Raw genomic sequence first — 17,080 nt, 5'->3', positions numbered from 1 at the left:
AATTTTATATTTTTATTATTCATCCATATTATAAAATGTAGCTATAATTTACTGATACTCGTTTCTGATGACATTCATTTGTCTGACTATATATAAAACTATTTACCTTTTTTTAACTTATTTTATTCTTGGATGCATGAATGGTTTCTGATTTTGGGTTATTTCAAATAGTAGCCCTATAGATTCCTTTACATGTATCCTGTATGTATATACTTTTATTCAGGATATTTCCTAGGAGTGGAATTTGCTGGGTTATAGAATCTATGTGTATCTTTATTACCAGTATACTTGGGTATTTTCCAAAGGGTTTGTCTCAGTTTATATGTTACCTGTAGTATGAGAGTTCCCATTCCTTCACATGTTCATCAGCATTTAGACTTTTCAGACTTTAGAATTTTTGTTAATCTGTAATTTATAGTTGTATCTCATTTTAGCCTTTGTTTTCCTGATGTCTTATGAGGGTATGCACTTCTTCATATATATGTTGACAATTTGAATTTTCTCTTTTGAGGTGTCTAGAGTTTTTGCCCAGTTGCCATTTGGTTTTCTGCCATTGTTTACGATTTGTATGAGTTTTATATGTTCTTGATCAAGCCCGTTATCAATTATAAGTGGCTCAAATATTTCCTTTTTGGTGGCTTGCTTTTATCACACACTGAACAGTGAATTTGGTGATTAGAGTTTCTTATTTTAAAATACTTAAGTTTGTCAATCTTTTCCTGTACAGCTAGTGTTTTTTTGTATCTTTAAAATTTTTTCCTATTTCAAGATTATGAAGATATTCCCTATGTTATTTTTTTTAACATGATGACTTTTTTTTTTTTTTTTTTTTTTTTGAAAGAGAAAGAGTGAGCGGGGAGGGGCAGACAGAGAGGGAGAGAGAGGATCCCAAGCAGGCTCCGGGCTGAGACCATTGAGGGTCTCCACAGAGACCATTGAGGGGCTCAAACTCACAAACCATGAGATTATGACCTGAGCCAAAATCAAGAGTCAGACGCTTTAATGGACTGAGCCACCCATGTGCCCCTCCCTATGTTATTTTTTAAATGCTTTTTTTGTTCTTTCATTTTAATCCTAAAATTTACCTGGAATTTTTTTATGAACAGTAGAATTTAGGGAGCCAGTTTCATTCATTTATTTATATAATACCAAATTCTCTCAACACCATTTATTAAAAGATTATTTTCCTTACTCCTCAGTACTATCTATGTATGGTCTGTCATGTAGAAAAAAATCCTCATGCAGGGCACTGTTGTGATGAATACTGGGTGTTTTACGTAAGTGATGAATCACTAAATTCTACACCTGAAACTAATAATTAAACTATATATTAGCTAGCTGGAATTCAGATAAAAGCTTGAAAAAAAAGAAAAAAAATCCTCATGCATATTAAAACAAATTTCTTGACGAATTCTTGGCCCTTTGCATTTCTACATAAATTTTAGAATTAGCTCATGATGTTTCACTAAAGTAAATAAAAACCGGTGAATCTGTGGGGATTTTGGTTAAGATTGTAATGATTCTGTGGGTTAATTTTGAGGACAATTGATACTTTTACACTACTGAATCTCCTAATCATTGAACATGAAAGATCTACCTATTATTTAGGCCTTCTTTAATGTCTATAAATATATAAACTTTTATACTTTTCACTAAAAGAGTCCTAGTACATTTTTTGTAGATGTGTTTTTTGGTCCTTGATATTTTTTTACTTTTATAATATTATAAAATTATATAATACATATAATTATATATAATCTTATAAATGTCATATTCTTCAAAAATTATTTTTTCCAACTGTTGATTACTTTCATGTGGAAATGGAATTGATTTTATACAGTGATGTTTATTTTTAGCAGAATTGCTAAACTAATAACATATGTATAGGCTTTTTTTCTACATACACAGTCCAGTCATCTATGAATAATGGCAGTTTGTTTCTTTCAAGTTTTTCTCATAACTTATTTTATTGGCTAAAACCTCCAGTACAGTTGTTGAATACAAGTGGTGATAACATCCTTAAAGGGGAAACTGGAACACTTCATTCTTAAACGTATGTGATGTAGTTTTGGGGGATTTTTTGTTTTGGATTTTTTTTTTTTTTTTTTTTAGCTATCCTCCATTACATTATGGAAGTTCTCATCTGTTCCTCGTTTGCTAAGAGTTTTGTTTTTTAATTACAAGTAGTTGAATTTTAATCATGCTTTCTTTGCATCCACTGAGACACTCATGTTATTTTGCCTTTTTTTTTTTTTTTTTTAATGTTTATTTTTGAGAGAGACAGAGCACAAGCAGAGGGGCAGAGAGACAGGGAGACACAAAATCTGAAGCAGGCTCTAGACTTTGAGCTGTCAGCACAGAGTCCAATGCAGGGCTCGAACCCACGAACCATGAGATCATGACCTGAGCCGAAATTGGATGCTTAACCAACTGAGCCCCCCAGGCACCTGTTATTTTGCTTTTTAATCTTTTACTGAGACCCCTTTCAATTGATTTTCTAGTATTAAACCTACCTTCAGTTCCTGAATTAAACCCAGCTTTTTTTCATGATTGTGTATTAATGGATTTTATGTGCTGTAATTTAAGATACGTGTATTTATGTTTGTCAGTAAAATTGCTTGTAATGTTTTTCTCATAATGTTCTTTACAAATTTTGGAATCACGGTTAGGAAAGCCAATTTAAGTGAGCCAGGGAATTTGCCCTTTTATGCTGTCTGTAGAGACTTGTTTAAAATTGGAGTTATTTCTTCCTGGAGTATTTGGGGAAATTGTGGGTGAGGCCATCTGTACTTGGAGTTTTCTTTTTTGAAAGTTTAAAAAGTACTGATTTAATTTCTTTAATGACTCTAAGACTGTTGAAGTTTTCTATTTCCTTTTATACTGGTTTCTGTAAATTTTATTCTAATAGAAATTTATTAAAATCTATTGGCATACAAAATTCAAATATCTTCTATAATCTTTTTAATGTCTGTACCATCTGTAGTAAATATAAATGGTTTCATTTCTGTGTCTGATTTTTTTTGTACATTTGTCTTAAATCAGTCTCAGTAGAAATTTGTGTAATCTTTAGTCTTTATAAAGAACCAATTTGGGTTCTTTTGAATGTTTATCTTCATTATTTAATGTCTTCTACTTTTTTTGCATTTATAGTTTTCTTTCTCTCACTTCTTGATGGATGTTTAACCTACTAATTTTCATCCTTCCTTCTTTGGTACATATTTTAAGCCTGTATATTTTCCTTTAATTATTGTTTTAGTTACATGCCACAGTTTATATGTAGCATTTTTATTATTCAGTTCAAAATATATCTGAAGTTCATTATGATTATTTTTGTCTTTTATGCCCTAAGTTTTTGTTTTAAAATATCTAGTCATAGGAAAATTTCTCATAATCCTTTGTTTCTGATTTTGACCTGATTTCATGATCAGAGAACTTTGTGTAATTTTTCAGTTTGTTATATTTGTGACAGCTGGTTTCATGGTCTTGTATTTAGTCAGTTTTTGCAAATAGGTCACGTATTTGAAAGTGCATATTCTTTAGTGTATTTCAGTGTTCTGTATTTGTCCATTACACCTGTTATTTCAAATTTGTTAGTCTTCTTGTTTAAACCTTTGTTCTTTTTACTGAATTCTGTCTGCTTATTCTAATATCCCATTAAAATCATGGCTTTTTAATAGCTTGTCATTTCCTAAGGATTCATTTCCTTTGAGGCCTTATTATGAAATACCTAATTTTAATTGTTAGTTTTTTGATGGACTGCACCTCTTATCAACATGAATTGTAAGACTTTTTATTTTGCCTTCAAGTCTATTTTGTATTGTATTAGTAGAAGATATCTATCTTCTGAGATATATATATATATATATATATATATATATATATATATATATATGAGTTTTTTCATCCTCCTTTCAGCATTTTTTTCTTATGTTTTAAATGTTTGAAAATTATGTTTTACATGTGTCTTTAATAATCAACATGTAGTTAGATTTTTGTCTTAAGCTTTTAAAATATAGTCTGTTCATTTTTGTCTTTCACTAGAGTTTTTAAAAGCCACTTAATTTAGGGGCACCTGGGTGGCTCAGTCAGTTAAGCATCCAACTTTGGCTCAGGTCGTGATCTCGCTGTTCGTGAATTTGAGCTGTGCATTGGGCTCTGTGCTGACAGGTCAGAGCTTGGAGCCTGCATCAGATTCCGTGTCTCCCTCTCTCTATCCCTCCCCTGTTCTCTCTCTCTCTCTCAAAAATAAATAATAAAACATTAAAAAAAACTTTTAGGGCGCCTGGGTGGCTCAGTCAGTTAAGCGTACGGCTTCGGCTCAGGTCATGATCTCATGTTCATGGGTTCAAGCCCCTCAATGGGCTCTGTGCTGACAGCTCAAAGCCTGAAGCCTGCTTCAGATTCTGTGTCTCCTTTCTCTCACTCTCCTCCATCTGAGCTCTCTCTCTCTCTCTCTCAAAACTGAACATTAAAAAAATTTTTTTTAATAAAATCCACTTAATTTGATATAACTAAATTTAATGTACTTAACATTCTTTAATTTTACTTCATATTGTCCCACCCCGTATGCCTTTTTGTCTCATTTATTGTGTTTTTTTAGATTATTTTTTTCCTTTCATTCATTTTTTTTCCTTTCTATTTTTTTTCTTTCTTGTTCTATTTTTTTCCTTTCTTCTACTTTAGAAGTTATACATTCTGTTTCTTTTTTTCATTGTATTACAAATCACTGTATACTTCCTTAAATTAAATTCCATCTCATTTAATCATTACCCTTACTTTCACATTGGTTAATAGAAGGATCTTAGAACAGGTTGATTATTTATTTACCTTTCTGCCTACTTAAATGCTATTTTCATGCATTTTTAATAGTATATATCATTAAACTTCAAGAGACATTATTATTACTTGTATGGCTATATAAATTTAATTATCATTTAAATTTGCACATGTGTTCACCACTGTATTTGCTTTTTTCCCAAATTTGTGACCTTCCATAAGAAATACTGTATCCTTTAGAATTTTCTGTGCTATGGTGATGAACTTTGTGTTTCTTTGAAAAATATCTTTGTTTGACCTTCATTCTTAAGGTTTTTGTATTTTGTATTTTTTTGAAATAGCATCTGAGTATCCTGTTTTCTTTCAGCATGCTAAGGGCATTGTCTCCACTGTCTTCTCATTTCCATTACTGCTACTTTTTTATTTTTAAAGTTCATTTATTTATTTTGAGAGAGAAAAAGAATGTAAGTGGAGAGGGGCAGAGAGAGAGAGAATCCCAATCAGGCTCTGGGGAGCTGCATATGGGGCTCAAACTCCAGAATGGTGGAATCATGACCTAAGCCGAAGTCAAGAGTTGGTCACTTAACTGCACCACCCAAACACACTTCAATTACTGCTTTAGCTGTGTCTTGGGTGCTTGGGTGGCTCAGTTGGTTAAGCATCTGACTCTTGATTTCAGCTCAGGTCGTAATCTCATGGTTTATGAGATCGAGCCCCACATAGAGCTGTGTGCTGACAGCACGAAGCCTGCTTGGGATTCTCTGTCTCCCTCTCCCTCTCTCTCTCTCTGTCTCTGTCTCTCTGTGTGTGCATCTCCCCAGCTCACTCTTAAGTACGTGTGCTGTCTCTCTCTCGCTCTCTCTCTCAAAAATAAATAAATAAACTAAAAAAAAACCCATTCTCTCTCCCTCTGCCCTTTCCCTTACCCTGCTCATGTTTTCTCTCTCTCTCTTAAAAAAAAAAAAAAAAAAAAAAGGTGTTGAGCTATTGCTTCTTTAAAGATAATCTGTCTCTCCCTCCACCTCTTTTTTATGATATTCTCCTTAGAATTGGTCTTCTGTGGTTTCATTCTGTTGCATCTAGTTTTGAATTTCTTTATGTTTGTTCTGCTTGGTATTTGTTTTTTTTTTTTTTTTTTTTTTTGGACTTCTTAAATCTGTAGTTCAGCATCTTCAGTTCTGTCAAATTCTAGACTATTACCTGCCCGAATATGTCCTCTTCTTCATTCTATCTCTCCTCTTTTTATATTCCAGTTAAGCTTATGTTAGTCCTCTTTATTGCATCCTCTGTGTCTCTTTTCTTCTGTATAGTCCATCTTGTTGTTAACCTGTTCTTCACACTGGGTTGTTGTTTTTGATCTATCTTCCAGTTTACTAATTCTCTCCTTAATTCTACCTAATATTACTTTAAATCACTCCATTGAGTTCTTAATTTGGTTATTGTGTGATTTGGTTAAGTGAGTTTATGTAGGTGAATTCACTTATATGTGCAAGCATAGTGAACATAGGTAAGGGTTTGATTTCTCTCTGGAGCCACCCTTTCTTCTGCATTTGAATCTCAGGCCTGCTACTTACTGCAAAATACCTGTATAGAATACTTCTCGGTGTCTTAGTTTTCTTTGACTGTAAGATGTGGTGAGTAATAATATTTATCTTTTTGGATGGGTGCAAGGGATAAATAAGTTAATATGCATAAAGTGTTCAGTACAGTGCCTAGCACAGAGTAAGCATCATAGAAGAGTCGACTGCTATCATTTTTATCATGTAGGATGGAGGGGAGAGTAAGGTAGTAGTTGAGATCATGACTCCAACAGTTAAGTATGTTAAACTTCCCTTTGTCTTCTCTTCTCAACATCCCTTCCAAGGCTTTCTTATTATTAGTTAGTATATTTACTTAACCAAAGCTTAGAATGTAGTGTAATGGTAAAGAGTATAAGCTTTGGCGTCTGGTTAACCTGGACTAAAATCTTGGCTTAATCTCTAGCTTTTCATTTCCTTACGTTTAAACTAGAAATAACAGTGATTAATACCATCTCAGAAATCATTGTGAGAGTCAAATGAGAAATGATTAGCACAGTGTCTAGCACATCTCAAATATTCTGTTTTGTCATCATCATCACCGTTAATTGTCATCCTATATTCTTGTCTGTAAAACTAAGATGATACAACCTGCTTGGTAATACTGTTGGAGGACTAAATGAAATAATGTACAGAAAGAGCTTAGCATGATGATTAGAACAGAGTAAATATGGAATAAATGGTATCGTAGACAAGTTTTTATTCCTAATTTTTCATTTTTTTTCATTTTCACATGCTGTATTACAAGTGCAGATTGAAGACTGAAGATAGCACCTTCACCTTATTTCTCTAAGTGAAAGTGCTTTTTATTTACGTATGGTCTAAGACTCTTCCCTTTTGTCAGTGGCCCTTGAGAGGAATCCATAGTTCTTTAAGCCTGATAAACATTTTGTTATTACTATTCTACTCTGTTCTTATACCACTTTATGGAGTCATTTGCTTTTTCTTTTACCATATTATATCAGACATGATGAACATAGATATCTTAGTTTTAATAGTGGATCTGTTATGTTTTTCCCTTGTTTCTTTCAGTGTTTATTGTCTACAGGAAACCCTACCATATAAATTAAAACAATCTTTCAATGCCAGGAAAAGTTATTAAACTTCAGGACCTGAAGTTTAAGGCTCTATATGACTTATTCAAGTATTGTCTAAATCAAATGGTTCTTTTAAAATATTTGATTTTTTAAGCAATTTTTGTTTTATTACAGTTAGAAGAAAACAGTTGACAACCCCAGAAAAGAAATGGCCATTGATCAGTCTGTCTCATTCTACTGTTCTTTATTTTCAGAGTGGTAGGCAACACACTACCTTTTCAGCAGAATCGAGTCGGAGCCTTTTGATCTGTCTACTTTGGGTTCTCAAGAATGCAGATGAGACAGTTCTACAAAAGTGGTTCACAGATCTCTCAGTCCTACAGCTAAACCGGCTATTAGATTTGCTTTATCTCTGCGTATCTTGCTTTGAGTACAAAGTAAGTGATCACTATGCCATTGCAGAGAAAAACGAGAAAGAAAACATAATGTGGAAAAGGAAGAAGGAAATTTCCTCAATGGCTCTTCTTTGCTAATGTTTAAATTTTAGGGAAAGAAAGTGTTTGAAAGAATGAATAGTTTGACCTTTAAGAAATCAAAAGACATGAGAGCAAAGCTTGAAGAAGCTATTCTTGGGAGCATAGGTGCTAGGCAAGAAATGGTGCGCCGAAGCCGAGGACAGCTTGGTACGTACACATTATCTTCTCCTTCTGGTGAGAATTTTTTCAGTTTCTTTGAAATATTTATTACAATGGTCATTGTTGCAAATCTTCAGTGATTCGACACTTTTTTTAAAAAAAGTGTTTTAAATGAAACTCTGAATTAACTTGAATAACCACATCTCTCTAGGGATTCAAGTTCGAGTCCTGAGTAGGGTGAACATATTTCCTGATTTGTTCTGGACAGTCTCAGTTTATTCCTGTTGTCCTTATGTGATTATGAATAGCATCCCTTATCTTTTAAAATAGACGTTTTAAAAGCAATTTTAGGTCCATAGCAAAATCGAGCTAACAGTACAGAGATTCCCTGTATACTCCCTAGCACACAGGCATAGCCTTACCTGTTATCAACATCCGTCAGCAGAGTGGTGTACTTGTTACAGCTGGTGAACCTGCACTGACACATCATTATCACCCAAAGTCCATAATTGACACTAGGATTCACTCTTAGTTTCATACTTGCTACATTGCATCACTTCTTACTCTTAAAATAAACTTCCTAGTTTGTACAATGAATTAAAATAGCCTGTATTTCAGGGAAAGATATTGTCCCTCAGCCTCAGGTATCAGGGAGAGAAACCAGTTAGTAGCATTTGAGGCCTGTTTCTACTCCCAGATACTGCTATCCTTTAGCCATATAACCTTGGCCAGGTCACTCCATCTCCTCACTTTCCTTTTCCTTATCCGCTTTTGATTGTTTTGAGAATTTAGAAGGTAGTGTAACTAACTGATCTTTCATCATTGTAGTGACCCACGTGCGTTTAAACATTTCGTAAATTCTAAAGTCACAAATAATGACGTTGCTGAGAGCTCCTTAGGGTCAGGGACATGGCCTAGTCACCTGTATACATGACATATGCTAATAGTTCAATGTATATTTGACTTAAAAGAGGAATGCACATTTACGTGAATATTTTTAATGTTTTCTGATAAGCCATAAACATAGTGATCATTTATTCAAGTTAACTTAAATATCTTTTATATGCTATTTATGGTTGGAATTTCATAATAATACAGAATCTTTGCCTTTGGAATTAAGAGCACCGTTTGCTTTTTTTCCCCCACTTTAGTTGTATGCAATGTATAGTGTACTTACAGATTTATTATGTACAACAACCTTCTAAAAAAGAATGAAAATGAGGGACCCCTGGGTAGCTCAATCGGTTAAGTGCCTGACTTCGGCTCAGGTCATGACCTCACTGTGGGTTCGATCCCCACTCTGGGCTGTGTGCTGACAGCTGAGAGCCTGGAGCCTGCTTTGGATTCTGTGTCTCCCTCCCTCTCCCCCTCTACCACCGTGTTCTGTCTCTCAAAAATGAATAAACATTTAAAAAATATATATGAAAATGAACTTTTATTTAGTTCATTTAATTATTACCAAAATCTAATGAAGATTATCTTCCACCTTTAAGTTAAAGAAAATAAAACTCACCAGAGGTAAATAACTTGCCTACGATCATAAACTAAGTGACAGAACCAGGCTCTTTTGACTTCCGATGTAGTGTTCTGTATATTCTACTGCACCTCTTTCTAAAGTTTCTTGTTGGAGAGAGTGGCACTGCTAGTAGTATGTTATGTTTTTAAACCTGTAGCCTTAGGACAGTCATCTTTGTTTGAATGTAGAAACTGAAATTCTATATGTAGAATCTAAAGGAAATAAATGAATAAACTCCTAGATACCTCTGTTAGTGGTGCCCTAGGTGTGGGGGGAGAGGAGGGCAGAGAGGATGGAGGTGTCAAGAGGTACAAATGTCCAGTTATAAAATACTTAAGTACTGGGATGTAATGTATAGCATGGTGACTACAGTTTATACCATATTGTACATTTGAAAGTTACTAAGAGAGTAGGTTTTAAGTTCTCATCATAGGAAAATTATGTGGTAATGGATATTGACTAGATTTAGAGTGGTGATCATTTCATAAATGTATACAGATATTGAATCATATTGTACACCTGAAACGAATATAATGACATACGTCTGTTGTATCTTAATTTTTTAAAAATTGAAGTTCTTAGAAAAATAAGACCTTTGCAATTCTTATTTGAATTTGGACACCCAAGTTATGTCACCCAATGATAGACATTGGGTGATAAGAGATGAGGGACAATTTCATGGGGGGAAGAAAGTTAATGATAAAAATGTAAATAGATCCCAGATATTTGTTTTGTTAACTGGGTAAATACAGGCATATCTTTTTTGTTTTCTTTTACCAAATTTTTTAAAGATAGGGGTTTCATAATAAAAAAAGAGGTGGGAAGAGAAGGAAAGTGAAGGGAGGGGAGAGAAAGCAGAAGACTTATCCAGACATGTCCTTTATTGTGTAGCATATTTGCTTCTCATTATTTTTTTTTTAAGTTTATTTATTTTGAGAGAGAGAGAGCACACGCACACAAGTGTGGGGAGGGGTAGAGGGGAGAGGAAAGAGTGAGAATTCCAAGCAGGCTCCATGCTGTCAGCTCAGAGCCCAACTCGAGGCTCAATACCACAACCCTAGGATCATGACCTAAGCCAAAATCAAGAGTTGGATGCTTAACCAACTGAGCCACCCAGGTGCCTCATTTCTCATTATTTTTAAAATTTCTACTTGGACTCTAAATTTTTACTTTCCTTTTTCTTTGCATTCTCCCAACCAATTTAAAATCTCAGGCTTTTCAGAAAGAAGCATTAGTTTTCTAGTTGCAAGTCTGAAGTCATGGCTAATTCCTTCCTTTAAGTGTAAATCTCTCCACAATTCTCAATACCTTCTTCACTTCTGCTGGATTTGTATGAACCAGTTCTGTCACTGCTGCCCCTTCTGGGAGCCCACAGCATTCTGTCTGCTTTCTATCCCAGAAGCCTTGGATGAAAGCCCTCTTCTTTCTCCTGTCCTGTCTTCTGTGGACCAAATAATAATTCCTAATTGTTTTAGGAATCCTTCTTACTTTGTTTCTATATTAAAGAAAAGCTTATTGAACTTCAGTATTGCCAGACACCTTGTCAACCCTAAACATAAAGGGGTGGACAAAATAGGCATAATCTCCATTCTTAAGTAGCTTATATTCTTGTGATGATAAGTGCTGTGGAGAGAACTAAAGCCAATTAAGAGGAAAGGAAGTGTTGGGGAGTTGGGGAAGACCTTTATGTGGAGGTGATGAATGACTGGTCAATGAAAATTTGTGGGAAGCACAGTCACATAAGAGGAACAACCACTGTTACAGAGGTCCTAAATCAGGAGCATATATAGAAAACACACACAAAGTAAGTGTGGTGGCATAAGTAGGAGAGAGAGTGTGGTAGGAAATAAGGTCTTATAAGACCCACGTAGGGCCTAATAAGCCATGGTTTAGGTTCAGAGAAAACAGTGTTAGAAAGTTTGCTTATATAAAAGGGCGTTTGGTTTTTTTATATATAATGCAGGTAATATATTTCTGTTATAACTGTTATAAAAAAGTGAAAAAAATTTTAGAGAGAGAGAGTCAGAGCGTGAGCAGAGGAGGGGCAGAGAGAGAGGGAGACACAGAATCTGAAGCAGGCTCCAGACTGTCAGCACAGAACCTGATGTGGGTCTTGAACTCAAGAGCCATGAGATCATGACCTGAGCTGAAGTTGGATGCTTCACTGACAGAGCCACCCGGGCACCCCATAAAACATTTTTAATAAAGAGTACCATTGTTAGTTTTTGCGACCTGTAGTGAGGATAAAATGGCTGTGTATAAAGTTAACGTTGTGCAGTATATCTTATATATTTGCAAATATACATATAGGTGGTCCAAATGAAACCGCACTTTAAAAATGGTTTTGAAATTTATTTGACAGAGAGAAGCCCATCTGGAAGTGCCTTTGGAAGTCAAGAAAATCTGAGGTGGAGAAAGGATATGACTCACTGGCGTCAAAACACTGAGAAGCTTGACAAGTAATATAACGTATTTTATGTTACTGATGGGCTTGTTGGATTTCAAATGCAGGAGGAAAATGGCTAATTTTATTGTTTTATATATATATTAGGTATTCGAATCTTAGACAACAAAATAGGTTTAATTTTTTTGATGTCTATTTGTTTTGAGAGAGCGCATGTGTGTGATTGGGGAAGGGCAGAGAGAGAGAGAGAGAGAGAGAAAGTCCTAAGCAGGCTCTGTGCTGACAGCCTCAATCCCATGAACTGTGAGATCATGACCTGAGCCAGAATCGAGAGTTGGACACTTAACCAACTGAGACACCCAGGCACCCAGTTATATTTAATGTTTAAATTTTAGATTAAAAAATATTTAGGGGAAGAATTTTTCATGTGGTATAGTAAAGCAAAATGTTACCCATTTTGTCTCCAACAACTGTCTCCAAAAATATGCCTTTGAAATACATTCTGCAACAGTTTTTTAATGTAATTTGGGAGTGCACTGAACTTCATATTTCAGGGATCCAAGAATTAGAAAGCTAATCTTTGTCCTCTTGGAGCTTAAAATATAATTAAGAGAAAGACAGAAACACTACAGGTTTTCTGTTTCTAGCATGGAGGTAAGCTAGGAACACTAATTGACCCCTACTGCCAAAAACAACTAAAAATGCACTTCCTGAGAGCTTGTACCTAATGAGCTGGACCTTCAGTGTAAGGGGCACCAAAAGTAATCCCTTCTTACTGCCCATGTGACCTCAGGTAAAATTGCTTAGCTTGAAACTTGGCATTGAGTCAAGGGGCTGAAATTTTTGTCTTGAGAATTTGTAATTACAAGTTAGGCCTCAAGTAGCTTGACTGGCCCAATAAACTTTGAGAATATGATGACAAGCTCATTCAGGTTTGCCTAGTACTACACCCAGTGTTAGCACTGAATGTTCATCCCAGGGAATCCCTCAGTCCTGTCCTAAAGTAAACCAGGCTGCTCAGTCACACTACCTGAGGACCATCTTCAGACCAGGCTTTCAAGGATTTTCACAGATAAACTTGCAGAAGTACACAGATAGTAACATCATAGACCATAGGAAACACTGCCTTATGCAAGCCAGTAGAGTGAGAAATCACAGACTTGCTACCATATAGATGAGAGTTTGGATTACCAGAAACTGTCGTAGCCTCTTCAGGCTGTAACAAAATAGAACACGGTGCATTGCTTATAAACAACAGCAATTTATTTCTGATAGTTTTGGAGGCTGGGAATTCCAAGATCATGGCACCTTCGGTTTGATGTCTAGTGAAGGCCCTCATCAGGGTTACAGCAAGAATGCTGTCTTTGGTGGAAGAGCAAGCAGACTCCCTGGGCCTCTTTCATAAAGGCATTAATCCCCATTCATGAGGGCTCTGCCCTGATGACCTAATTACCTTCCAAAGACCCTACCTGCTAATACTATCACCTTGGGCATTAGATTTTTAACATGAATTTTGTGATGACACAAATACTCAGACTATAGCAGGTATTGAATACAATATAAATACTTAAAAATTCTTAAACTTTGAGTATGTCCACTTTTCTCTCCTCCTTGTCTGTTCAAGTCCATTTCTTTATTTTTTCCAGGTGTGTTTTGTTTTTTAGAAATCAGAAAGGATAGGGCTGCCAGGTGGCTCAGTCAGTCGAGCATCTTACTCTTGTCTTTGGCTCAGGTCTTGATCTCACGGTTTGTGAGTTCGAGCCCCAAGTGGGGCTCTGCATTGACAGCACAGAGCCTGCTTGGATTCTCTTTCCCTCTCTCTTTGCCCCTCCTCTGCTGGTGTGCACGTGTGCGCTTGCTCGCTCTCTCTAAATAAATAAATAAACTTAAAAAAAAAAAAAAAAAGAAATCACAAAGCAGTGAGATGCTATGATATTAGTATATTGCTTTCTTTTGCATTTGTATAATGTGTTTTCTCTGCATGTCTTGCTGTGTTTTAAGGAAGCTTTTTTTTTTTTTTTTTTTTTTTGGTGTTTTCCCGATTCTTTTTGTTTAAACCATCATGTTATTGTCAGGTTTTTTCACAAAATCTTGCTGAAATTTTAAGTTTGAACATATATATATTTCCCAATTTAATTCTAACTATGTTGTATTTTCTCCTTTAATTTATAAAATGTAAATTCATGAACTATTCTCCTAACTGGTAGTAATAAAGATTCAGAGGTTTAAACATCCAGAAACTTTGAAAAGTTAACATTTAAAATGTTCTTGTTCTTCCACCTTGATTTATGTGTTTGTTTTGTCTATGTAGGTGTAATTGTTTCTATATCTATCTATCACTACTAAAATAAACATCAATTTTACCCATAAATCATATGGAGCTATTCTTAATATTGCTCTTTATATTTTTAATAAATACTAGTCTTTAAGAAAACCACTTTATTGCATCAGTTTGTTTTGTTTCTATTGAGTGATTCTGTCCAGAGTTTGGGGAAGAATTAAATCACTTTCTGTATCAAAATTGCTGTATCAAAAATCTATAGCAAAATTTTTTGTATTTTTGATAACAAAAATACTGAAAAATTAGGTGACAATTTGGAAAAAAATAAGTACTTTTATCCTAAGTAAATATGTTGAAAATCCTTGAAGCAGTAAGATGAACACTAAACATTTTGAGTATTGCTTTACATGAAGCAGCCCTAAATACAAGCCCACATAGCACCACCTAGTGTCTGTGCCATTGAGAATAAAAAATACGCTCCTGCGTTTGCCACATCTCTGAAAGCTAAACATTTGTTTTCAGTGGTATTGTAGAATTACAATGGGATGTGAAAATCTGTACTGACGTGGTTGACAAAATGTAGGGTAAAAGAAAACACTTATAATGTGTAAAATAATTGTCTTTTTATTCTCTTACAAGTTTTCTTTAAGGCAAATAGTGACAAATGGTTCCAAGTTTTTTATTTCTATGTATCTTTAAGTCTTTTTTGAATTGTGGATCTATGGCTCTTTTAAAAGGTAAATATCCTTATAATATTTTGTATTAGATCAAGAGCAGAGATTGAGCATGAAGCACTGATTGATGGAAATCTGGCTACTGAAGCAAACCTAATCATTTTGGATACATTAGAGATTGTTGTCCAGGTAAGAACACAAACAAGAAGGATTTAAAGTATAGATTTGGTGAATTGGGGTTGTGCAAAAAACATTTATTGAGCCATAATTCATCTATTTTTAAAATTTATTTATTTTTAAATTGCAGACAGTTTCTGTAACAGAATCCAAAGAGAGCATCCTTGGTGGGGTGCTAAAAGTCCTACTGCATAGCATGGCCTGTAACCAAAGTGCAGTTTATCTACAACACTGTTTCGCTACACAGAGAGCCCTGGTTTCAAAGGTAGGTTATTTTTGTACCTTCAGTCTTGTCCAACTTGGCTTTCTTTCTTTATATTGTCTAAGATCGTTTAACACTCCTTGGTTAATATAGTAAAAATTTTAAGGGGCGCCTGGGTGGCTCAGTCGGTTGAGCCAGTCGGTCTCCCTCTCTCTCTGCTCCTCCCCTGCTCACATGCTGTCTCTCAAAAATAAATACAGATTAAAAAATTGAAAACAAATTTTAATAATAACCTAAGACCCATGATTCTTTTTTGCCTCTCTTCTACTAGTTGCCTTTTCAGTTCTCTCTTATTTGGATCACTTGTAACCAGTTTGGGGCTTAAAAAACAGTAGTTTTGGGGGCGCTTGAGTGGTTCAGTCAGTTAAGTGTCTGACTTTGGTTCAGGTCACGATCTCACAGTTTGTGAGTTCGAGCCCTGCATCGGGCTCTCTGTTGGTGGCTCGAAGCCTGGAGCCTGCTTCGGGTTCTGTGTCTCCCTCTCTCTCTGCCCCTTCCCTGTTCACGCTCTTGTCTCACTCTCTCTCAAAAATAAACATTAAAAAAAAGTTTTGTTGTGGAGAAGAGCTTGAAATTAATAACTGATTTAAAATACGGGGCTTTCCTTGTTTTCTCTTAATCTCCTTCTGTCATTAACTTGATTTATTTAACAATTTAAGGTATAAGTAGTTCATTCCGTTGACATTAACTTACCCCGTGGATGAATAGGAGGTACTTCCATTTGTTCAACTACTTCAGATATTTATTTCCTACGTTGGTTTTCTGAACGTAGGTATATTCTTAAATCTTGAAGGTATCTATTTCATCATAGTCATCTAATGTGGAATGCAGAGCTGTTAAAACTTGAACCAATGAAAATTACTTATATAGCATTTTATAATAAAACATATTAATAGAATTATTACATGTTGGTTATGGTTACTATATTGTTTTATGCATAGTGTCTAATCTTCCTCAGATAGTCCCATAGTCCCGTGTAGATAATACCGTTAGGTCCATTTTATGGATGAGACATTGTCCAACATTACACTACTGGCTAATAAGTGACATATTCAGTATTCAATCCCAATCTGTCAATATTAGCCGATTAGCAAACATTGCCGAACTGTTTTTGAAAACTGGGCTATACTAACACATCTCTAGTTCAGGCTATGTTAATATATCTCTGGAACTTCTACTGCATCAGTTCAGTGTTGGTGTTTTTGTTTTTGTTTGTCTGTTTACAGTTCCCTGAACTCTTGTTTGAAGAAGAAACAGAGCAGTGTGCTGACTTATGCCTCCGGCTTCTCCGACACTGTAGCAGCAGCATTAGTACAATACGGTCACATGCCAGTGCCTCACTGTACCTACTTATGAGACAGAACTTTGAAATTGGTAATGTAAGTATTTATCTCTGGATTCGTAATGAAATATAACTCCTGCAATATCTGGTAAATATGTTTTGGGGGGAGCATGGATTTTTTTTTTTTTTTTTTTGAGACTAATCTTAGACTGTGTTGATATTTCTCATTGCGTGTATATCTTAAAAATCTGAATCTCCAATTTTGCTTCCTGCACTAAAGATAAAATATAGTAGTAAAAATTAGAATATAAATGTATCTTGAGCTTTTGGAAAATTTAATTATTATCATTAAGTAAAAAGAAAATACAGATAAAGAAAATTAAAATCAAAATCAAAATCAAATCAAAATCTTGATTTGATATTTTATGACTATATACCAGTCTGAAGAATTCCATGTTT

The 17,080-nt window shown here is 34.9% G+C and overlaps 1 protein-coding gene across 8 annotated transcripts in view; it reads left to right on the top strand.

Moving 5' to 3' along the window:
• The window catches only part of DOCK7 (dedicator of cytokinesis 7), a 224,935-nt gene that overhangs the window by 170,429 nt on the left and 37,426 nt on the right, over positions 1-17,080 (top strand). For 4 of the 8 annotated variants that reach the window (XM_042997433.1, XM_042997432.1, XM_042997429.1 and 1 more), the window contains 6 exons: positions 7,645-7,827; positions 7,938-8,073; positions 11,904-12,000; positions 14,993-15,089; positions 15,208-15,342; positions 16,566-16,718. In XM_042997433.1, the coding sequence (XP_042853367.1) occupies positions 7,645-7,827; positions 7,938-8,073; positions 11,904-12,000; positions 14,993-15,089; positions 15,208-15,342; positions 16,566-16,718 (801 nt within the window). Of the gene's footprint in view, positions 1-7,644; positions 7,828-7,937; positions 8,101-11,903; positions 12,001-14,992; positions 15,090-15,207; positions 15,343-16,565; positions 16,719-17,080 lie in introns of all 8 variants that reach the window. The other 4 variants (XM_042997431.1, XM_042997430.1, XM_042997427.1 and 1 more) reach the window with 1 other exon arrangement.

Source organism: Panthera tigris, chromosome C1 (genome assembly GCF_018350195.1).
Source record: "Panthera tigris isolate Pti1 chromosome C1, P.tigris_Pti1_mat1.1, whole genome shotgun sequence".
Lineage (NCBI taxonomy): Eukaryota > Metazoa > Chordata > Mammalia > Carnivora > Felidae > Panthera > Panthera tigris.
This window is presented reverse-complemented; position numbering and strand designations above follow the sequence as displayed.